Here is a 25,112-nt window from a genome sequence, read left to right on the forward strand (position 1 = left end):
TTCGAAGGACTGGAAAACGTATTGATGAATGATTCCGATTTAACTGATCAACAAACTACTGCTGCCAGCGTCCAACTCGCTGCCAAAGTTCGCTGCCCTCCGATACATGTGTACGGGAAAACGGTGCCACAGCTGAACCAGTTATTATCGACAACAAACATCAACCAGAAGGATTACCTTCTTCGAGTCGGCAGAAGCAACATACAAATCGTCTTCAAAACAAAATCGCACTTTGTGGAAGCTGTCAATCTATTGCGATCGAATGACGTTCAGTTCTTCACTCACGGAACCAGTGACGATATCCCAGACAAGTTTGTACTATCTGGCCTCCCGAAATATGATGTCAATGATGTGAAAACCGAACTGGATAACAACGGTGTGGTGGCTACGGAAATCAAACTCCTATCCGCATCAAAAACTGGAGACGTCGCTTCGTATTTACTGCAATTTCCAAAAGGTGCTGTAAAACTACAGGAGCTCAGCAAGATCAAATCTCTCTTCAACGTCGTGGTTGGTATACTGGCGTTTTTATTCCCGAAAAAAATCTGATGCAGTCCAATGCTTCAGATGTCAGCAGTACGGTCATGGAATGCGAAACTGCAACCTCCAAGCCAAATGCGTCAAATGCGGCGAACGTCATTTCACTAAAGATTGCCAACTACCTACGAGAGCAGAGGTAGGTTCCGAAAACTCAAACTCGAAAGCGCACATCAAGTGTGCAAATTGTAGTCAAAACCACACGGCCAATTTCAAAGGATGCCCCTGACGTCTGAACTACTTGAAAAAGTTGGGAGAAAGGAAAGCTCGCCAACCACCAAACCGTGTTACTAGCCCTGTAAAATTACACCAGCATACAGCTCCGCAGAATCAACATAGTCTAGAACCCATCGAAATCGTATCAGCTCTCTCGTCGCAAGTCGACTCTTACGCAAGCGTTGTTAGGGGTCGAAACAGTCCATCAACCGAGCCGACGATCGAACAAGGATTATTCTCCATGGAAGAGTTTACTACACTTGCCCTGGAGCTATTTGTAAAACTTTCAAACTGCAAGACAAGGGCCTCGCAATTTTCTGCACTGGCAGAGCTTGTTCTCAAATTCGTCTACAATGGACAGCCATAATTCATTAAAGGTGTTAAATTGGAACAGCCGTTCCTTAAACAACAAGGTGGAAGAATTCTTTCATTTCCTAGAATCTCACCACATTGACCGAAACCTGACTACGTAGCCGCAATTCTCTGTTCCATGCAAATTACACAGTAACCCGACTCGATCGCCAGTGTTTAGACACAGATCGTGGTGGAGGAGTTGCGATCATAATCAAAAAGGGGCTGTCGTTCAATCAACTTGACCTCTCTACATCAATAATTGAAGCCGTCGGTGTATCAATCATCTCAGACACAACCCGAGTCAACATTGTTGATGCATATTATCCCGGATCGCAGAAAAAGGCGCATCTCAACCAATTTCGACGTGATGTTCGAAGCCTTACTCGTTCTGATGATCCGTATTTTATCGTGGGAGATTTTAATTCACGAAATCCTATGTGGAACTGCGCTACATCGAACAAGGCTGGGAAAGTTTTAGTTCAGGAATACCAGTCTTCAAACTTCTACATACACTACCCTGAAACGCCGACACGTTACCCACCTGGACGAAGAAGGCCATCCACTTTAGACCTGGTGGCGTATGTTCCTGTAACCCATACTGAACTCTCGTCAGACCATTTACCAGTAACTTTCAGCATCAGTAGTGGCACTCCTACTACTCTACCAGAACGTACTTATTGGTGCTACAATCGTGTCAACTGGAGTCTCTTCTCCAGAATAATAAACGACCAGATCGACTCCGGATGGTTTAATGACCTAGACGACCCAAACAAAATCGACGATACTATCTCATATTTCGGCGACCTGTTAATGCGTGCAGAAGAAGCGAGCGTTCCCAAATTCATCAGCAATGATCGACGGAATGACCTTCCGGATGAAATCAAACAGTTAATTCGCCTAAGAACACGTGATCCGCTTGTGGGTTTGATAGTCGAACAGCTTTTTTTCGCAGTAAATGTGCTGATCACCGATATAAGAACTTTGGAGAGATGCTTAAAAACCTAGATAACGGATGCAATAAATTTTGGAAAATTAGCGTGGAGTACAGTACAGCACAGTACAATAAATTTTGGAAATCACGTAAAGTACAGTCCACCGCTTAAAGTGAATGGAAAGCTAATAGTCAGCTCCACTCAAAAGGTAGAAGCATTCGCGACTTCCTTTGCTACTGCACACGTCAACACGCTTGAAGGAGATGCACAGACTACATTACAAGTGAACAGTACCATCGAAACTGTTAAACATGGTGAATGTACTTTGGATCCGAGTATTTTAGCCAGAAATCATGTCGATCATTCGTTCAATGAAGACCAAAAAAGCTCCTGGCTTGGATGGCATCAAAAATGTAGTTCTCAAACACCTTCCGAAAAAAGCACTCGTGGCTTTGACGAAGATCCTTAACGCATGTCTCAAGGCAACTTATTTTCCTGCCGTATGGAAACATGCCTCTGTGATTGCAATTCCAAAACCAAACAAAAATATTACGTGCCCGGGAAACTATCAGCCAATCAGCCTCTTGAGTAGCCTTACAAGGGAGGGTCCCGATAGCGTACCCCGGGGTTTTCATCCGGACTATTTTTGTTGGATTCTACATGTCAAAATATGGAAAAATCCAAAGCCTTTCGGGTGATGGGCCAGTGGTCTAGCCAGGAGGGGCTCTCAAAGGGGCAATTTTTTGCATATCGAATATAAATGTAAAATTTTCTTATCCAACAAAATAAATAATTTTGGTGCTGATTGTAGTAGGTACAAGGAGAAGGCATATTAATCTATATGAATAATTCATATTTACTACACAAAAGGCGTAGTCAGGGTGAAAACTCTGGAGTACAATTTTATAATAACATAACATTATTTAGTATAAATTGCTGACCAGTTCACGCTATCCCTTTACCAAGAAAAAAGAAAAGAGCCAAATATTTCCTCCAGTGGTGTAGATAGAAAGGGCAATGTTAACTAGTATTTTTCAAAATTACACTTTTCAGCACATAGAACAGTCAAAGTATGTCTGTAAATAAAACGATTCTGCTATTAGCAAGGGCATTAATATGATTAAATTGTCTTATATTAAAATATTATAAAGGAAATTCTCCATTGCTCGAGTTGAGTTAAAAATCACTATAATAAAGGAGAAAAAAATCTCGATTTCTCATTGTTATATGAATAATGTATCTCTTACATACGTGCACCAGTCGGTGTTGGATAAATGAATATCTTCTACGACTCTTCCAAGCAAATGATTTTGATTTTTTTTTATTGATTTTGTATTTATACAATACGATTTACAATCGTAAATGTGCAAATGATACAATATAATCAAATTAACATTTCTGAAATATCAACTCAACATATATTATAAAATAAATCCAATGTAATAAAGAAAGTACGTAAATCAACAGGTACAGCAAAATCAAATAAATTGTAATAAAAAATATTCGTATACAATGATATCATGCGCATAGTTTTGCACAGGTTTGTCTGTGTCTTTGATTTTGCAACTAGTAAACTATGACTTCAATTCTTCTTATGCATTAGAATTACATATAAATACATATAACACAGGTGATACTCCATGTAAAATTGACCGAAATGACCGCAATACAGGAGGGTTACATATGTCCGAACATTTATTCACTAGATCTTAAGGAATCCGTAACCTAAAGGTTTGAACAAGGAGCCATTAGAATTTTGCACTGGCCATGAACCACTAATTTAATTTTAGATTATGTCAGGATGTATCCCCAACGTAATTGTTTGTTCTTGCTGGAACTATCGAAAACGATCTTGAAAATGAAAATGAAAACGATTTATGATCTTATCACTTTCCACTATGAACCACAAGTATTTTATGAATGGCCCTTCGCTTTCTTTGATAGATACACAAAAATATGCCGTATGAATGAATGCAGCAAGTTTGAATGATTGTACTCGTGACGATCACAGTGTTCATTCATAGTATTGGTAAAAAGTTGACACGCTCTTGAATTTGCTTGACGTATACTTCACACCCATACAACCAGAATGTACGCATAACGAAATCACCTTTTGCGTTATGCGATGTTTATATGCGCAAAGTTTTACGTATAAGATGTTGCGAAAAGGCCTTATACGTACAAAAGTGGAGGCGATATACATGCATATTTTATATGATGAAAAATAACATACAATGCGAGTGTGTAAATTTTATTGCGAACTAGTCTGTACTCTTATGCGACTTAATTTGTGATAACAATGTTGATTTGACAGCTGCTACGGATTGACCCGACTTACTTTGTATGAGTATACGGAACCAAACGAAATGTTCGTATGAACTCATAAAACAGCGTTTTATGCGAGGAAACTCATCGGTCGAACGATAGCATCCACCATGTAATGCGGGTGTGATGAAATTTGTGTAACTAAACGACGTTGTTCGTTAACTGTTATGCGACTTCTGGTTGTCTGGGCACTTACATAGGCATGCCGTATTTCGTACAGAAAAGTTGAATTACAATTCTTTTATATTTGCGCGTGTGTAAAGAGTTTGGATTTAGTAGTTTACGGAACAAGTTGCAGAATGATGATTTTTACAGCACGAGTCGTAAATTTATCCTACGAGGCTTGCCGAGTAGGATAATTACGATGAGCGCTGTAAAAAACGAGTTCTGCAACGAGTAACGTACAACATTTTTTGCAATTTCGTATAAGGACACTTGAGGGTATCAGAAATTATATCGAACTGCAGTCACCATTATTTTATAATTTCTGAAAAATAGTTGTGTTATGATTCATTACGCAACTCAAAGCAGTTGCGTAATGAAAAAGCGTTGCGTAATGAATCATTAGAACACTGATTTCAGTTGCGTAATGACTATTCCCGCACTGCATAGTTCAGTGCAGGAAAGTAGGCCGTTTCATGTCAGATTGACGTGATGAAAAACAGCCTATTACGATGAGAAATTGCAAAAAAAAATATTACCGTTTTCAGTGTGAATCCCTACATTCAGGTAATGAAGTTTGCTAGATTCATATCGGGATATTTTGTTCAATTCAATTTCGCTTAAACTGTTGCAGTTTGAACGGATTCATAATGAGACCTGGAGTTATAATCAAGCTGCTGGCCAATTTGTTTGATACATAGGAAGAAGCTCCGACGAAAGACGGATTTATCGTTTTTCATCAAATCAAGTCAAATTTGCAGGAAGAATATATTACAGTGGATGAATATACTACGTTCATTTTCGATGATGCTGCGTCGGAAGCATCAATAGATGATGATTTCGGTGACGATACGTTAGTGGCTGACGAACCATCAGAGGCAATCGATTCGAGCCCGCGTGTACCGTTCAGCACAGTAATGTCGAGGAAAAAACTAATTAAGAATAAGAGCGCGATGAAAAGATTTGAGAAATCGCTTAAATCAGCAGGATCATCGAAACGATATCTACAAAAAGCAATCAATCTTGAAGTACTGAAATGCTTTTTGGAAGCCAGGAATAGCAGTACGATTATTCACGATCGTACCTTTCGTATATGGGCAATGGATGTTAAAAAGAAACTGGATCCCGAAAATGTATTGTCATTTTGCGCTTCCAAATCGTGGGTTAAAAAGTACAAGTTGAAAAATAAGATAGTATCGAAGAAAATTACTCATAAAGTAAGCAAGAAGTGGACAGACATTAACGATACCGAACAAAATCAGGCTAACGAGTTTGCAAACAGTATAATTTCATTAATTTCGCAAGAACATCTTTGCGATTATGATTTTTCAACGCAGATCAATCCAGGTTTGAGAAAGAGCTTCATTCTGACAGAACATAAGCCATTAAGGGTAGTAAGCAAGTTTTTGGAAGAGTAGGTTCAGTAGCAGCTACGACTCATTCTTACATGATAATGCCTGTACTCGTCATGAACTGGACGCTGCTTCCTCATATGTATATTCTAGTTTCAGAGCCCTCCGGTCGGTTTCCAGTCCATACAGCAATCGACTATCCAAATATCAAAGCATTTGCAGGGAAAACAGCAAACATGTCGAAGCAAGATTTGAAGGTTTTTTTGGATGAGGTTCTGTGACCGGATTTGGTTGGAAGGTAAAATGTCCTTCTGTTGGTCGATTCCTGGACCTCCAATAAAGATTATAAATCGACAGTCCCCAAAAACGTAAAATTCATCAAACGATTGGTTCCAGCTAAATGTACTGGTATCGTGCAACCGGCCGATGTGTACTTCTTCCGTCCATATAAAAACTTCGTCCGGTTTTTGACAGACACACTACTGATAAGGACAACGTCAATATTTGGCACAGGGACTATTTTCTGCCAATTCAATCTTTTGCACACTATTAGTTTAGTGCCAAACGGTTTGAAAATCTCATACGTTTTGCTTTTTTTAAATACGGTTATATTGTAACTCATCCAGGCCCATTCGATACTCCTATTGATCATTGCTGCGAAAGAATTCAAAGTGATGAATAGAGTAAGGTGGGGCAAAAGTTCGACCTTAGTGGTATAATCAAAGTTTCCAGGAAAATAATAGCTGATGAAACAAAACAAATACCATACAGCGAACCTTCATCATATTGGCTATGACTTTGCTGAACAAACTTGTGTCAAAATATTTACCCATTTTTAGTTATAACAGTTTCAAAATTGATTGTCTTATTCGAACTTTTGCCCCACCGGTGGGGCAAAAGTTCGAATCTAGTGTGGGGCAAAAGTTCGTTGGCTAAAACACAAAATATCAATACTTTTATGCCAGGCATACTTTCTACCAGCCGTAAACTTATGTTTGCCGAAAAATACACACTAAATTTTTATCAAAAAATGCCCAAAACAGGGTTAATTGTAATACACCCAAAAAATAGCAGTTTTTCGCAAAACTAAGGGAAATATAAAATTTTTGTGACATTTTTCTTACGATCAGGCAAATTTCGCTAAATTTGAAGATAATATGTAGATTTCAGGAAATTTGAAAAAAAAATCCGTGGGTTTATACATGGGTCGAACTTTTGCCCCGCAGATTCGAACTTTTGCCCCGCTAAGGGCTAATAATTGATTCCAACTATTTATGGAAAATCTAATCCACGTCAAAGCATCCTTATGATAGGCCTAGAAACGCCCTTACATAAAATATTGAAAAAGATTTTATCTTCATTTGGTTCCATGCATCGAAAGTTTGACCAAATATTACAATATTTACGTCGGAAAACAAAAAATAGCCATAACTTTTCCAAAACTCAATCGATTTTTATGATATTTGGAGTGAGAGTCTCTTACTTGAATAGCATTCGAACCACCATGACATTTCTAAGTTTTGATTTGATTTGAGCTAGAAATCTTAAAAAGAAACTCTTGCCCCACTCGAACTTTTGCCCCACTTTACTCTATACAGAAACAGACTGCGAATAAACTGCGTTTATCAGATGTGCACATTGTGAAAAAGTATTCTACATTGATCATACACTGATAAAACGACTACACACGTTCTGTAAATGAATAAACAGTCTTAAACATTGGTTTGCTTTTAAATAAATGTGGCACCCAGCATTCTCTTGTTTTATTTAATAAAAGTATTTCATAATTGTTGTTCTTTGTTATTATTTTATTGTTGGGATGTTGGACAATTTATGGTGAACGTTTAAACATTGACAGAAAGAGATCTGTAAGATATATACCTCGATCGAGTCGAACTCCTTATAATGTACCCTCAATGTTATATAACTAGACATAGTGCATACATCCATACTGAAGCATCCATAAGTCATTTGAAATCGACTTCAATAAATTTTAATTATCACTTAATGTTTCCATTTTAACTTTTGAATGTAACGAGTTGAATGTAAATAAATCGTAGCTCATAATTAGAACCCGTATCTCCATATTTGCTCCATGCTAAATATAGCCCTTAAAAAGCCCTTTCTGTCTACACCACTGGAGGAAATATTTGGCTCTTTTCTTTTTTCTTGGTAAAGGGATAGCGTGAACTGGTCAGAAATTGATATTAAATAATGTTATGTTATTATGAAATTGTACTCCCGAGTTTTCACCCTGACTACGCCCTTGGTGTAGTAAATATGCATTATTCATAAAGATTAATATGCCTTCTCCTTGTTTCTACTACAATCAGCATCAACATTATTTATTTTGTTGGATAAGAAAATTTTACATTTATATTCGATATGCAAAAAAATGCCCCTTTGAGAGCCCCTCCTGGCTACAACACTGGCCCATCACCCGAAAGGCTTTGGATTTTTCCATATTTTGACATGTAGAATCCAACAGAAATAGTCCGGATGAAAACCCCGGGGGACGCTATCGTGACCCTCCCTTGTTAGTAAAATCCTAGATTGATACTGAGTAGACTGAACCGACACATCGAAACCAACACAGTTATTCCACACCAACAGTTTGAGTTTAAAAAAGGACATTCGACGATTCACCAACTGTTGAGAATCAAACAAGAAATCAAACGGAACTTCAACATCGGACAATCTTCTGGTATAGTTCTTCTAGATGTTGAAAAAGCCTACGACTCTGTATGGCAGGAGGCCGTAGTCTTCAAGCTTTATCAAACTAACTGCCCGCTTTACTTGGTTAAAATCATTCATTCGTTCCTGTCTGATAGGAAATTTCAAGTAGTGGTCAAAGGATCTAGGTCCACCACACACTCTATACCATTTGGCGTTCCTCAAGGATCGGTCCTGAGTCCAGCTCTGTACAACATTTTTACTTCCGATACGCTGATGGTAGACGGAGTAGTGCATGCCTTTTTTGCGGATGACACGGCATTCTTAGCTGCCGACAAGGATCCAACTCAAATTGTTGCAAAACTTCAACATGCGCAGAGCACCCTGGAAGAGTTCCAGCACAAATGGCGAATTAAAATCAATGCAACTAAAACGCAAAAAATTCTCTTCACCAGGAAAAGGGCAGCTCGAAGCCTTCCAAGAACAGAAATAACCACGAACGGACAGGCTTCAGCCTGGGTAGATGAAGGCAAATATCTTGGAGTAGTATTCGACTCGAAACTGACATTTGCCAAACATGTGAATTACTCCATAGATAAACTGGACAAGTCAGTCCGATCTTTGTATTCGCTAATTAATCGGCGTTCGAAGTTATCAACCAGAAACAAAATGCTGGTGTTCAAATGTGTACTTCGACCTATAATGACATACGGTTCCCCAGTTTGGGGAAAATGTGCCAAATCGTATCGAAAACGTCTACAAGTGAAGCAGAATGAGTTGCTAAAAATGATCCTTAATTTGGACCCCTTCTTCTCGACACAAGAACTTCATCGTCTATCTAAAACGGAATCCATCGATGAATTCATCGAACGAGGACCTTCATGATCTCATGCCAGATGTCAGCGAACCCTCTTATAGAAGATCTTGCAACTCAACCACTGTGATATAGACTAAGCTCAATTTATTTTAAGGGTTTTTTTTTTTGTTATTTTTCCCTATACAGTCTAATTACGTCAAAAATGTATTGAAATATTCTAAAAAGAAATTGTTTATCTAAGTATAACAACTTATGCCATTATGCCAAATGATGTCTTCAGTCACAGAGTTACTAAATTTTAGTAATTTATGAATACGTTATATCTGCCTCTCTTTCGTTCTGCAGGGAATTTTAATCGCTAAGCTTCAACCCAGTCGAAATGACAGTGTAAAAAATCACAATAGAATGAAAGAGAAGCAGTTAGAAAATAGTCATTAATGCATAAACTTTAGTAATTCCGTGACTTTTTATTTCTGAGTGCTCTGTAATACAGAAACATGGTCTACATCTAACATTTTGTTTTGTCTTCAACAGATACCTACCGTATGCGCAGATGAAGGACATCCTTCCTCCTCAAACTCGAGTGAAAAAGCTTCATCATCGTCGAAAACGTTCGCAACTTTCATCAGCACTAAAATCGAGAAAGATGCTCAAGTTTCAGAGTCGATAGTTTACAGTCAGTCTTCGTCAACCAGTGAAAACAGCGCGTGCAAATTGACGCCAAATCCTGACTTGGACCATCATGGAAACATTGCAAGTCAGGAAGCACCCATTCCCATGTCTACACAGGAAATGGTTCAAACCACCACCGAAGTCGAATGCTATAACATAACGTTCATCGACGACGAAGGCGGTGTTCTGAATAACCTTCCAAGTAGTTCGAGATCGTTGACGATACACGATGTATACTCGTCGCAAAATTTGGAAATTAGTAATGATAATTGCACCACCACCATCGTGAAGCAAGACGAGGATGCCGAACAGAAGGCTGGTTGCAATGAAAGTAAAATAGAGATAACGGAAATTTATGCATTATCGCCAGTTAATGCAGCACAAGGGTCTAATGACACCGAAAATTTACCATCAACCACTGATCAGGATGACTTCGAACCGACAGATTTAAAGAGCTGCATTAAAATTGAGGAAGTCGAGAAGCTTACTCAGAACGAAGAGGAAATGCCAACTGATGAAAGCGAAAAAGAAGAAAACGAACATAAGATAGCTAAAAGTGAACCCGATGCTAACGTTATGTCGTTGCATGTAGCTGGCAGTAGCATCTACCAGAATGATCAAAAAGACCTTCTCGAGGCTGGACCTTCGAGAGATATTAAAACTACAGCTGACAGCAATAGCGGTAGCGGTGCAGTGCACCAAAATACCGAAAATACTGAACCAACATTCCTCGAGTACAGTGAAGAATACGATGAGTATGTTCCGGTCAGCGGCTACATCCCGCAGGAACAGATTCCGCTTTCGTGGGTGCAGAAATTTAGCCCCCAGTATACACCGTTCGATGATCAGAACTCCTACATGGATCTGGATATGTGCAGCAGTAAGACAAATTCCAACAGCGTCGGGGAAAATACGGCCAGTAGGGGCAGTGGCAGCGGAAGTCACGGCAGCCGAATCGACAACAGTATGGATCGGGCTCCGTCGGCCGAGAGCCTGAATATTAGAACGGACGAAAAAATGCCCGCCAAAGGTGAAATCTCGGAACAGGAAAGCAATGGTGATATGGAGCTGTCCTGGAATAGGGTAAGTGTAATAATTGACTTTTTTAATCTATCTACTAGTAAAATAATGACCAAAAGCATACTATAATTATTTGTACGCTATAACGCAATACATTAACGAAAACGCTGTTTAGCTCAATTGTGATTTATATAATTCAGTATAGTTGAGCCTATAATTAAATACGGGCTAAATTTCGGAAGTTAATATTAGGTAGTATGTAATTAATTCCTCTACTAAAAATATACTGAAAAATTTATTAATTTAAACTTGTCTTATTAGGCCAAAGTAACGTTTTTATCGTAACGCTGCTTCCTAGGAGATTTATGTCGCATTCGGTTCCTCCCCCATGTTGGCGATATGCGGTCATCGCTACCATATACCTGCAATCATATGGAACCTTGGTCACCTTGGTGCCTTCTGTGGCTTTCACCATGCAATCAACAGATACCGTCGATGGGGGTGACAATGGGTCTGGGGGGTGAGATTGGGTCAAAACGGAAAAATATGATTTATGCAATATTTCAGATAATAACGCTGATATTACTAAAATTTATAATTCATATGTTAGGGAACATATTATTACACATAATTAATCACAATATACATTTTAAGAAATAATAGTTTTTGTTTAACATATCAACAAACTTGTATGTTGAAACTAGACAAAAGTTACAACATTAAATTTTTCCTGTGCAAAGTATAACGCATGTACTATATTCTCTTTTGTTTTATTAGTAGAAGGTTAAAAGTCTTTTCAATACACTTCACACGTATTTTCCGGAATCTATTTGTTTTTTCCACATTTTTTTTTATTCGGTGCGGTGTCTAAAACATTGAAAACGGAGGTGAGATTGGGTCAAGGAATAACGATGGTGAATGAAATCACAAGTCTCCTTTTTTGTCGTTTTACGGTGCCATGTGTACTCTTTCTTCATAAGGATGTGTTTATTGTTTCTAAATACAGTATCGCTAAAACATCAAACAAGTCTAGTTGAGGATTCCGTGCATTGAATAACTGCCACGCATTTTGACAACTTCTCAAACCAGCAACTTTTTTTCCGTGCGCAACAACATCGTAATATTTTATCAAATGTTTTTTTTTTTCAATTTAATGATTTATTAGTGTTTTTACATTTTAGAAACAACTCACGGAAGTATAAATAAGTTGGTTCGCTGAAATCTGGGATTATAACGTCAACATATGCCTAAAATGTATTGATCGTGGAATGTCGCACCAAACTTTGACTATTTGCAAAGGTTTAAAATAATCACTGTTTCTGTAAACTTTTGGGGAAACTTAATAGACTTTATGGCAATGTGAATGAGACTTTGAAGACAATTTGAGGGGAAAAACAAGAAAATTTGTGTAAATTTAACGATAAATGCTGGGTTTAGATATTTTTTCTCATAGCTCTTCAATTTTTTGCTACAATCGTTCTTTAAAGTGGGTTCATTATACTTGTGAAACATCTTAGATGTCTTCTCGCCTTTTTTGCATCGTATTTCATCAATATTTTTCAGCTGAGAATGGGTTTGCAATCATATTCTCAAAAACAAGTTATTTCAATTACAGTGACCCAATGCCACCCCCTCTATGGGGTGATATTGGGTCATTTTTCATTCACTTATAGCGTCGCAATGAATAAATATTTTTCTACAATATTTTGGACAGTTGTTAAAGTACCATCAAAATACAGACAAACCAAATTTGAAGTTTATTGGAGTTAAATTACGATAGTTATTCAACAAGCAAATCGTACATATCCCTTTTTGACCCATTCTCACCCCCAACGACGGTAGCAATACTGTAACTTAGTTTTTCGAATTGACGTTTCTACCGTCAATCTGGTTACAAAACAGGTGACTATCCAATTCCTTTGTCAGCGAAGCAGACAAATAGACTGCACCTTGTAAAAATCGTACCTCGTACTGATTGAACGTGGTAAGAACATCGATCACTTTGTTGTAGTGCGATTCAAACAAATAGAAGTGTTCAGCAGAAATCTTCATACAATTTTGCGTAGCTTATTTAGATCTAGTAAGCTCCCCGGAAAATTGATAATCCCCGATTCTGACCCATAGTGCCCGTGCCATCTGCGCCATTCATGTGTTTATCAGAGTGCTACTTTCATCTTTCGATTATCTCGCGTCATTCCGTAAAGATGCTCCGCTTTTATACCTTCACATTTTAGCTCGCAGTACGAAGCTTTCATTGGATTCGCTGAGCTTGTGGTAAAATTTCCGCGTTCTTGAGAACGATACAGCGATCTAGCACTCCTCGTCTAACCAATCGTTTCCATCTAATCTAATTTCTAGAGAGATTCCCTAAGAAATCCCTGGAGTAATTTATGAAAATATCCTTAGAAAAAATACTAAGAACCTGGTCAATTCACCTAGCTTGCTGCGCCCACGCCTTCTTGTTCTGACCGGATTCGAAGCGAACATCATCTTTACAGGGCTGTTGTTCGGCATTCTTGCAACATGCCCTGCCCAATCCTTCGAGCTGTTGAATGGCATCCTTAACTTCCCCCATCGTTTCCACTGTCCGTTGTGCTGACGTAGCCATCACATTCGCAGTCCTGACCCTCTGTGTCTGTGTTCTCTACGCCATCAGGTGTTCATCGTACTGCTGCTTCCATCTTTCGATCACATTGCGTCCGTCTGTCAAGATATTTTTTTTTTTCTTTATTTTCGACACTTTACACCTTTAAGGTGCATTCGTGTCGTTTTGAAATTCAACAGAACTAACGATAAAAAATACAATTTGTTAATTCATTATTCTACCTATTTCAACAGAAGTTTCCATTCTCTTACACTTTCTAGATCGGGTAATTCTCCATCCCGATTCCGCTGGTACGCATTTATCTTTTCCTTCTTCATCTATTGCTATCTCCGGACTCTTACGCTCACGGTGTGTTTGATCATTTTCGTCGCTAGATGTTCGGGTAGACAGTCGCCGCTTCGTGGTAGTTTGATGGTCATCGTTGGTCGTACTATCATCGATCGAACTATCGTCGTCGTCGTCGTCTTCGTCATCATCGTTCATGTCATGTGCTATTGTTGTTGTTGGGTTATCGGGCTTCGCGTGGTTGATAACAGCCGAGCTGGACGTTTGCTGTTGTTCATCTTTTTTCTCGTGTACAGATGCTGTTTTTTTGTTTCTCGTTTTTTGGGTACGTAACGAGGGACGGTTGGTTGTCGATTGTAATATGCGACGGCACCGGCTTCTTCATCTTCATGCGTACCACTCTTACCCCGTTCGGTACTCCGACAAAATAGTTCTTCCACACTTCGTTGGTGATGGAGACAACTGTGCCGTACTCCTTCAGATATTCGGTGATAGTAGTATTCGCCATCTGCGGGGATAAGTCGTGTATCCTGATGGTGGTAGTAGGGCCATCCACGTAAATTGGGATGTGGTAGACAGCTCCGTTATGCTCGAGCCAATATCGTAGATGGTGCTGCTTTGCTAGGCGAGGGGGTAAACCAGCGTTGTGCATTTCAATGTATACACAATTTCGCAGAGTGTGCAGCTGGAGGTTCCGTACATCGGCCATATCGAGCTTAACGAAATCCCGGAGGAACTCCTCCACCTGATCCGTTGGGGGACGTTTCGGCAGGACGCTGAAATCCACTACAAGAGTGTTCTTCCTGTACGAAGACATCTTGTGTTTCACTCAGTAGTCGCGAGAGGCTTGTGCTATGAAAAAGACGTCGTTCGCGCACGAAAGGCAACTGTCAACGGTCTGTCAAGATGATTCCATCCTTATCCCTACGCATTTCAGCTCGCGGCATGAAGCCATTGCGGGATGCGTTGAGCTGCTGATAAAACTACTGCGTTTCTTTAGAACGGTACAGCACCACCATCTCTTGGCATTGCACCTCTTCAAAGCGGCGCTTTTTTGTCCTGCATTAGACGGGTTTGCTGCTTCCGCTGTAGTTTGTATCGTTCCACGTATCATGCTGCAGTTCCTTCAAAATCTCCTGGCACTCCTCGTCTAACCAATCGTTTCTGGAATTTCATTCCACGTATCCGACAATGCTTTCGGCAGCGTCCTTTATGACTGCTTTGACTGTCCTTCAGTAGTCCTCATCAAGAGGGGCCCCATCGAGCTCACCCTCATCCGGAAATGCTGCTTCTAGATGCTGCGCATTGGCGACATCTGGTAGTTTCAGTTACGCTAGATTGTACCGAGGCAGGCGTCGGTTCCGTACATCGTTGATGACGGCTAGTTTTGGGCACAGTTTCGTCATCACCAGTCAATGTTAGTGCCACGATTAAAACGTGGTCGATTGCGATTCTGTCTTCAGGGGTGATCTCCAGGTGTACCAAAGTGACTGTGCCTGATAGATATCCTGTTCCCCATATTCATGATTTGTTGAATACTTTTAAGGGGAAAACCATTTTCACAACTATTGATCTCGAACGTGCATATCCCCAAATCCCTATGAATGAGGAGGACATAGCTAAAACAGCCGTCATTACGCCCTTCGGGTTATTTGAATTTCTTACGATGCAAAACGGCTTGTGTAATGCCAGCCAAACGTTTCAACGTTATATGCATCAAATATTTGCCGATCTGGACTTCGTGGTTGTCTTTATTGATGACATATGCATAGCTTCCACAAGCCCTGAAGAGCATCGACATCATGTTCAGATTGTACTAGAAAGGCTGCGCGAAAACGGTTTGGTGATTAATCTGTCAAAATGTAAATTTGCCCAGCAACAGATCGAGTTTCTCGGTTATTCTATTACCAAGGAAGGAATACTCCCGCTTCCGGATCGAGTCAAGGCCATTCGTCAATATGAATTACCTGTAACCGTGAAACAGCTACGACGATTTCTAGCACTGATTAATGGATATAAACGTTTCATCCGGCAGGCCACTGATCAGCAAGCCGAATTACGTAAATTAATCCCAGGAAACAAGAAAAATGACAACCGCAAGTTACAGTGGACCGATTGTGCAAAACGTGCGTTTGAAGAATGCAAATCTTCACTGTCTAATGCAACGTTACTGCACTATCCAGACTCATCTAAGCCGATGGGATTGATGATCGATGCCTCCAGCACTGCTGCCAGGGCAGTTCTACAGCAACTGGTACGAGGAGAATGGAAGCCGTTGGGATTTTATTCCGAAACGTTTTCAGCAGCACAGCAGAAATATTCAACGTTTGGTAGAGAACTTACGGCTATGAAAATGGTGAAGTACTTCCGTCATATGGTTGAAGGTCGCAGATTCACAATATTCACGGATCACAATCCATCGACGAATGCACTCACATCAAGCTCATCTTCGAGACTTCCTCATGAGGACAGATATCTCCAGTACATTTCACAGTTCACAAACGACATAAGGCACATATCTGGGAAAAACAACTACGTCGCTGATGCTCTTTCAAGAGTTGATGCGATAACGACGCTAGCAAATATCGATTATCTTGCGATTGCGGAAAATCAACTCGATGATCCTGAGTTGCAACAGCTGCTGAAATCATCATCATTGAAGTTGGTACAACAAACGCTCCGAGATGGCACGCACCTGTACTGTGATACTTCCATTGAAGGTAAGCTCCGTCCATATGTTCCACCACAACATCGTAAAAGCGTACTGCAAATAGTGCACGGATTATCGCAACCAAAAATCGCATCACAAAATTTTCGATGACCTAAAACCAACGAAATCGACTCATTATGCAAAACCTAAAGTTTTTGTGCATAAGGAATTGAAGGACTGCAAATATGTGTTCGTACGCATCGATATGGTAAAAAAGTCCTTACAACGTCCGTATGAAGGCCCGTATGAAGTCATCGAGCGTGGAGACAAATTTGTAGACGTCGTTGTTAATGGGAAACAGCAGCGTGTATCAATTGACCGTGTGAAGCCAGCATTTGTTCTGAAAGATGTGCAATCAACCATTGAAGAAAATAAAACAGTAGTCACATCATCCGGTCATAAAATAAGATTCTTGATGTGACTGGAGGGGGCTACTGTGGTGGTGTCGAACTTTTGGCACACCCCTAGGTTCCCATAACAAAACCTCAGTAGTTGTTAAACCCGAGAAGCAAAACGATCGCAGGAATAAATCCAGTGGTAAATACATTGTAAATCGTCGCGTTTTATTATTCACGTACGCGCAAACCCCACACTGCGCATTGGCGACATCTGGTTGTTTCCGTTATGATGATCTTGACGTCGTGGCTTGGGCAGCGGTCGTACTCGCGTTCGAGCTGCGTAAAAAGTATCTCTATCATTCAGTGCTTCCGGAGTGTGGGCTGTGGACGTTGATTATGCTGTTGTTTTATAATCGGCCCTTGATCCTCAACCTGCACATTCTTTCGTTGATCGGCCACCACCCGATCACGCGCATTTACATATCGCCAATCATTATAAAAGCTGTTCCCAGCTCACGTGTGTTGCCGCAGCTCTGGTAGATGGTATGATTTCCTCTGAACGTTCGCACCATCGATCCTGCCAGCACACCTCATGCAGCGATTCCGAAACCACGGATCTTCAGTATATCGGAGAGTTTGAGTGTATTTCCGATGAAGATTTGCAGTTCCACGTACCTACCGAGTTTTCAATTGCTAATCCATTTCCGTCAAGGTGATTGTTGCTTATTGTTTTGGTTCGTATTCTCTCGTTGATGTTCCTGTGCTGATGTATTTTTACGGTTGGCTTGCAGGGCCTGACACCACCCCCTAAATTTCCGGAGCACCATTCTCCCTAAATGTTCCAACGGTCATAGTGCACAGTTTACCTTGGAATCTTTCTCTGGCACTCGGACGATGATCAGCCGCTCCTAACATGGAGTACAGACGCCCCAAGTTTGGATAAGCAAACTCCCCTTCCCTGTCAACATACGACCAATGTTCCCACCGGGGTTGGTTACTCGATCTTCTCTAACGGTGCCCGTACCCCTGCCAGTACCGCCAGCGTGATAGGGATAGGAGTTGCTGGGAAAGAGGCTAAGGATCACTCAAAAGGGTCTATTTTCGTCCTTCAGGTACGCGAAGTACCCATGGTACGCCATGCCCAGCATTATTTATCAACCTGTGAACAAATGTCTCAACTACAAATTTTGAAATTTCTAGAGATAATAATATAAACTACATAGAGTAATACGTGGCGAAATGTCACGAGGAGGTTCCAAAGAAATTCATAGAAATGACCTGTGAGAGATATCTGGTTCGACATCTCTAATAGATTGTTTTTAAAACTTGGAAGTATTTTCTGCGTTTCTTTTGATTCCTGTTCATCCTCTGTTTTGATCTTTTCTTCATGCATGAGGTATTTAGCTCCTATACACTTAGTCGCTAACAGCCCTGTAACTAACTTTATCCCATTTTAATTTTCTTTCCCAGATGTATCCAGTTCACGAAAACATCCCGATCTATCCGAGTTCGTACGATTTGTCCACGGCGCAGGAATGCTGGAACTTGAGCAACCGCCATTCCAACGCGCATAACACCAGCAACAGCAGCAGCAATGCCAGCAACCATAATCACCCGCACATGGCAGGACCATCGTCGTCGAGTTCAAACATGGCATCATCCGCACACCATCATCAAGCACATGGGTCGTACCATCAGGGACACCAATCGCACGGCATGAGTTTGTGAGTTTCAATGCATACTTTCTGTGATATGTTTTTGCTCAATACATATTTTTATCTTTTAATAGCCATTTCGCCCAACATAATGAAAATCGGACTGACGTTGAGGAGCAGATAGATGATAAATCCAAAATTCGGTTAGAATACGGAATCAGCTGTGTAGGTAGCTATGGAAATGTTGCTCCAAGTAGTAGTGGTGTAGCGAATGATGATGCGACCAGAAAGCTGGTCAAAATCCGTACTTATCGCTGTACGGAGTGTCCGAAATCTTTCGCGACTTTGAAACAACGGCGTACTCATATTCTATCGGAGCATGAAGCAGAATTGAAGGTCAATGTTCTGGGAGCGGGTTCGGCAACGGTTACATCCGGAGCGTCTTCGACTGTAACATCCGCAACGGCGCTGGGATTCTTTTCGAGTCCTGCTACCTCGGCTGGGGAAGGATGTAGCACTTCGCTGCTGAACAAGAAAATAAAGATCGAACCCCAGCCGGTGCTCATGAGTTACAGTTCGCTGAAGCAAGAATTGGAGCAGAAACAGGAAGGAGGAGAGATTGCTGGACCAGCCGGTGGTGTTGTAGCGGGTAGTAGCAATAGTGGTGGGGAAATACGTCGAAAACGTACGTATGTTTGTGGCACGTGCAAGCATGAGTTCGATAGATTTAAATTGTTCAATGCTCATCTCATGATACACCCGGCTGAATGTTACACTTGTGGAAGAAGCTTCAAGCATTGGCCAAACTTTGCTCTACACATCAAACGGCACTTGGGTATCAAAGATCATCAATGTAGACTTTGCGGGAAGAAGTTTGTAATCAAGCAAAAACTTATCGAACATATGAGAGTTCACACAGGAAAGGCACCGATCAAGTGCCCCGACTGTGATCAGCACTTCCGTCGGTTCTCGAATTTGGCTCAACACCGAAACCGACACCATTTGAATAAGGTTCCTTCGAAGAAAGATTTTGTATGTCATTGCGGAGAAGTATTCCAATCGAAAGCCAAGATGGAGTGGCACAAGGAGATTCATGAAAACAAGCCAAAAAGTTGTCCCTTCTGTCGGGAGAAGTTTATCCATAAAAACAGTCTAACCAGACACATACGTTTGTCGCACACGGAAAAGTACGTGAAACTTGAAACGGCAACCGAAATGTGCACCCTTTGCAATCAACCATACATCAAAACCAGCATGAAGCGTCACATGGAAACGCACAACACTAATGAACGGATGGCTTTCTCCTGCACGATATGCAATAAAGTGTTCAGCACCAACTGGAACCTGAAGCAGCACAGATGGACGCACGCCAATCCAACGCTGAAACCGTTCCAGTGCAATGTCTGCTCGAGTGGTTTCGTTCGTGAGGCTGACTACATCACTCACATGAACGCCCACAAATCCATACGACCGTACACGTGCAACCACTGCGGGTGCCAGTTTATCCGCAAATATAACTGGATTCGACACACCCGCGAACACGAAACAGACAAGAACTACACCTGCGAGATCTGCGGTCGCAAGTTCCACCGGAAATACTATCTTACCGAACACAAGCGGATACACACCGGTGAGCGGCCGTTCTCGTGCAACATTTGTGGCAAAACTTCGTCCACCAAGACGAACCATAACAAGCACATCAAGATCCATCACGCCCGGGATCCATTGACAGCGGAAGGCTAAATTTTGCAAAACCACCAATAATTCCTGGGATAGTGTTCTCGTGTTAGAATATCGCGTTATAATGCCGTACTACTACATTTATTACCAACGCAAATTTGACCACAAACAATTCTTGTTTTGTTTTTCGTTCTCTCGGAAAATCGACTAACTAGCAAACATCATTATGAAGTTACTCTTTTTTGTTTGAGCAATTTTCTTTGCATTTTGCGTGGTTGCTCCAACTAGCGACCATTCAAGAATCAGTTATTGGTACAATGAAAGGTTTTGTTTCTCACGGTAGACGACGATATGAAATCAAAAATAGACAAAATAGTGTATAACATTATTTATTTTAGCATAAAATTCGTTTTACTAAATAATTACGATACGCATTCTGTAAAAGCATGCCTGATCATAAGGAGGATAAATATATACAAAGAACTGATTTGCTAAACACAGAAATTTTAGAACGATAGCTTCAATCTTCAGAATATTGATCTTTTATTACGGTGGTAAAAGTAAGTCTCCGCGTTTTAAGGTGGTTTGATTTGGTTTAGAAAAAAAATGAATTCGTCGATCCGCAGCAACCTGCTATTTCGTTCAGTAAGCTGATATCAGCTTGTGCAATAATTATTACAAAAAAATTCTGCGAATTTATACCTAGTTAATACGACATTTTACAAATCCTACAATACAGCAAAAAAAAACACTAAACAAGTCACCGATAGGAAACATTCAATTCCGAAATAATAAAAGTTTCGTATTATTCTATCAAAATAAAACACTGGAGTAAAACATTATTGAAAAGAAATAGCGTCTGACAATCATAAGCGATGATGACAATAAAGAAAGAGCAAGTGGTAAGTGGTAAGGAATTACAGAAATCCCTGGAGAAATTACGGAAAATTTCTCTACATTATTAAGCGGGGAAATTTGCCTAGAGCAATTCCTGGAAAATTCGCTGAAAGCGTTTCTAGACGAATACTGTAGAGAAATCCCTCGAGAAATTGCTAGGCTCCTTGATAGCACCCTGGAGGGTTCTTTTTGGGATTTCTTGGAAGAAATCTGTGGAAGAATTCGGGTAGGAGTCTCTGGAGAAATCGTAGGAGAAACATCTGGAAAGTATCTGAATTTTGTCAAGAATTATTGAAATCCTTGGAGGAGTTTTCGAATGAATCTCTGAATTATTTGGCACCAAAATTTCCCTAGAAAAAATTCTTGGGATGTCTCTGAAGGATTTCCTTGAGAAATTCCTGGAGAAATGGCAGAAGGAGTTCTTGGAGGAATCTCTGTGGGAATCCTCGGAATGAGTCTGTGGTTGAACCTGTGGATACATTTCTGGAGAAGTCTCTGCATGTATCCTTGGAGGAATTTGTAGAAAATCGAAATTCTCGAAAAGATCCCTGGAAAAATCCGTAGAGAAATTTCTGGAAAACTCCCGAACTATGTCTATGAGAAATCTTTGAAGGAACTACTGAAATGCTTGGAAGAGTTTTTGAAAAAAATCTCTAAATTATTTCGTGGTGGAATTTTCCAACACAAATTCCTTGAGAAATATCCGTAAAGAAATCCTTGAAGAAGTTTCTGGAAAAAATGAGGCATTCTCTGGAGAAACAGCAGGAGCTATCCCTGGAACCCTCCTCCTTTGAAAATTCGTATAAGAATATCTCGAGAAATCTTTGGAAGCACTCTTAGAGGAGTCTATGGAAAAATTTCTGAAAATATCTGACATGTTTCTTGTTGAAATTTTTGAAGAAATCATTGAAAGAGTTACTGCATTCTCTGGACGAGTTATCATTAAAAAAATCTGAACTATGGCCTACAAAAAAACTTGAAGAAATGCGTTTTTACTCTGATGTGGTTTATATTTACTCTTCCCAGTTATTGCTTATATGGTAGAAAACCAAACATTTCTGTCCTGAGGTTATGTTCTTTCCTCGCTTATCATTTGCTTTTTTTAATCAACAAGTTTGCTTTGCAATCGTTTATTTTGTCAGTTGCGATAGGGGTAGTACTGGCACTTTTAATCTGTCTTAAGCTCCTGCCCAGCATTTGCTTTTATAAGCCGCTATTGCGTTCATCACACATACGTTCCTAAGCAATGTAGCTCAAATGATCACTGTGTACCCTAGCAGCAATCAGCCCTTACCGTAGTTTTGCAGTCTAGTAGTTCAGACTACTATCAAACTATGATAAGGCCTGACATGTTACTAGAGTGGTCAAAGTGAAGAACGAAATAGTTTTATTAAAAGGTCCTCATTCCAAAAAAAATCAATTTTAGCGTTACGTAATAAATGCACGCTGCCTTACGGAAAATCAACTCCCCATCCCTTTCAAGCGTTACGTAATTTATGTACTATACACGATACCTTACGTTAGACTATTTCACCATCTCAGGCATATAAGACTTTCTTTCAGCTCCTGTTTCTGACATAAATCTCAAATTTTTACACACTTTTATTCAACTTTATTTTACACATTTATTGCTATTGATTTCAAGAAATGACAGACGAGGAAGAAATAATACTATACATTTCACAAATTCTTCCGTTAGAACAAGAACTCAAAGTAGGATAATTTCTCATTATTTTCTTCCATAACACAGGTAATAATTTAACCGATGATTTTCCCACATTCGTACGTGCTGTCTCTGAGTGCTACTTATTTCTCTAAGAGGAAATATTTTTCTTTGATCATCTGATGATAGATCAGTTGCTTACACCTAGAATCACCAAACAGCTCGACTTCGAGCTTTGGGGTGCGTGAAACCACTCTGGCGTATATTTTCTTACCTTCGATAAGCTCTACCAATTTTCTCGTAACATCCGGTTCACGCATTCGGGGATTGGCTTGCAGTGCGTGCAGCTGGATCTGCACATTACGCATAGGAACTCTACGTAAACTGACGGGACACTTGAGAATGTCTCGCACATTGACGACTTCTTTGTTCAGATAGTCAACGTATAAAACTCGGACTTCCGCGCGTTCCGGATAATACTCCTCAATCAGAGCACGGTACCAGTAGCCATCTTGTTTGAACACAGCCAGGCAGGGCATTTTCGGTTCGATATCGGGGCATTTCCGATGCTTCTTGGCGTAGCATTGAATTCGTGCCATTGTCTCCTTCATGCGCTGGATATGGTCATCCAGCTGGGGGAACACGAATAACGAGAAGGGATTTATGAGGTTCGTTACTTCGCAATAGAACCCATGAACGGATTCGTCCAACGAAAATTCCGGATACCCATGAAGTGTGGGTCGTGTCAATTCCAACGGAGGATCGATCTGAGTCGATGTATCGAATTCATTTGGATTGAATGAAATGTTCGAGGAAGCATCCGTCGCACCTCCGTCTCCGACTTCGTCACTTTTCTTGGCATCATCGCTCAGTTCGCCCTCTTCCGAGTCGGAACAAGGTTCCAGCTTGATGTCACCGTAGCTGTAGAAGTATTGAACTTTGTTCAAATCTATGCCGGAGCCTTCTGCTGAATCGTCCACGTCGGCATCTTCGAATTCGGCAGCATCCGAACGGTTCTGTTCGGCCGTCACTTGGTCCAGCAGATCGGTCAATTCTTTCTGGTTCAAACGCGTGTGCAGATCGTCATTAGGTTCATTCTAGAAAGAAAAAGTGGTTTAGAAAATAAGATACACACTGAGATATTCGGCAACTTTTCAAAATAGTCATTCATTATTTCAATTCTGGTTAAGATGGCAACATTGCTCGATTATATATGCAGAGCCGTAGCGTGGTCTCATAGCGTCCTTGGCAAAGCGGTCTTTGGACGCCCCTAAGTCAATTTTGTTGACATGATGCAGATTTATATCTAATTAAAGTTTTTGAAGAATTTCAAGGTAATAACCCAAGTAACATTTTCAGCTGAATAACAGTCTATTCAGCTAAATATATACGCATTTTTGCTGTTTAAGCTGTTAGTCAGCTTCTAATGTTACTTGGGAATGCTGCTCAAGCTGTATTTTATGCATATAAACGGTGTACGTAAAGCTAGTATTACTGTATAACTACAGTTAAAGTGGATTTAGTGTGGGATAAGGTCTCAAAAATGTTATAAATTATAACTCAAGAGGGACCTTTTCTCACTTTAAATCAATTTTAAAAGAAACATGTATAACACCATTCGGATGTGAACTCCGTTTTTGTAGGGTTGTTGTCCGGCATTTTTACAACATGCCCCGCCCAACGCACTCTTCCAGCTTTAGCTACCTTCAGGATGCTAGGTTCGCCGAAGGGTGCACTGCACTAAGCTCGTGGTTCATCCTTCGTCGCCACACACCGTTCTCCTGCACACCGCCAGAGATCGTTCTAAGCACCCGACGTTCGAAGACACCAAGTGCTTGCAGATCCTCCTCGAGCATCGTCCACGTTTCATGCCCGTAAAGGACCACCGGTCTAATCAGCGTTTTGTACATGGTACATTTGGTGCGGGGACGAATCTTTTTTGACCGCAGGTTCTACTGGCACCCATAGGCTTCCACAGATGATGCGTCTCCGTATTTCACGGCTAGCATTGTTATCCGCCGTCAGCAAAGATCCAAGGTAAATGAATTCATCTATTACTTCGAAGGTTTCCCCGTCAATCGCAACGCTGATTCCTAGGCGAGTCCTGTCGCGTTCGGCTCCGCCCACCAGCATGTATTTTGTTTTCGACGCATCACATCATCTCCTATTTGGGTCAGGAAAATTATAGATCGCTTTCAATTGAACCCATAATGTTAAAA

The 25,112-nt window shown here is 40.5% G+C and overlaps 2 protein-coding genes across 5 annotated transcripts in view; one reads left to right on the forward strand and one right to left on the reverse strand.

The window, feature by feature from the left end:
• Positions 1–21,157, forward strand: part of LOC5565015 — a 35,105-nt gene extending 13,948 nt beyond the window's left edge. For all 3 annotated transcript variants that reach the window (XM_021846292.1, XM_021846309.1, XM_021846301.1), the window contains exons 3-5: positions 9,903–11,123; positions 18,469–18,722; positions 18,788–21,157. In XM_021846292.1, the coding sequence (XP_021701984.1) occupies positions 9,903–11,123; positions 18,469–18,722; positions 18,788–20,396 (3,084 nt within the window). In that variant the 3' untranslated portion in view covers positions 20,397–21,157. The remainder of the gene's footprint in view (positions 1–9,902; positions 11,124–18,468; positions 18,723–18,787) is intronic.
• A 1,657-nt stretch (positions 21,158–22,814) lies between these two features.
• Positions 22,815–25,112, reverse strand: part of LOC5565017 (tudor domain-containing protein 1) — a 51,264-nt gene continuing 48,966 nt past the window's right edge. For both annotated transcript variants that reach the window (XM_021846326.1, XM_021846319.1), the window contains one exon: positions 22,815–23,990. In XM_021846326.1, the coding sequence (XP_021702018.1) occupies positions 23,037–23,990 (954 nt within the window). In that variant the 3' untranslated portion in view covers positions 22,815–23,036. The remainder of the gene's footprint in view (positions 23,991–25,112) is intronic.

The sequence above is a fragment of the Aedes aegypti genome, chromosome 1, assembly GCF_002204515.2.
Source record: "Aedes aegypti strain LVP_AGWG chromosome 1, AaegL5.0 Primary Assembly, whole genome shotgun sequence".
Lineage (NCBI taxonomy): Eukaryota > Metazoa > Arthropoda > Insecta > Diptera > Culicidae > Aedes > Aedes aegypti.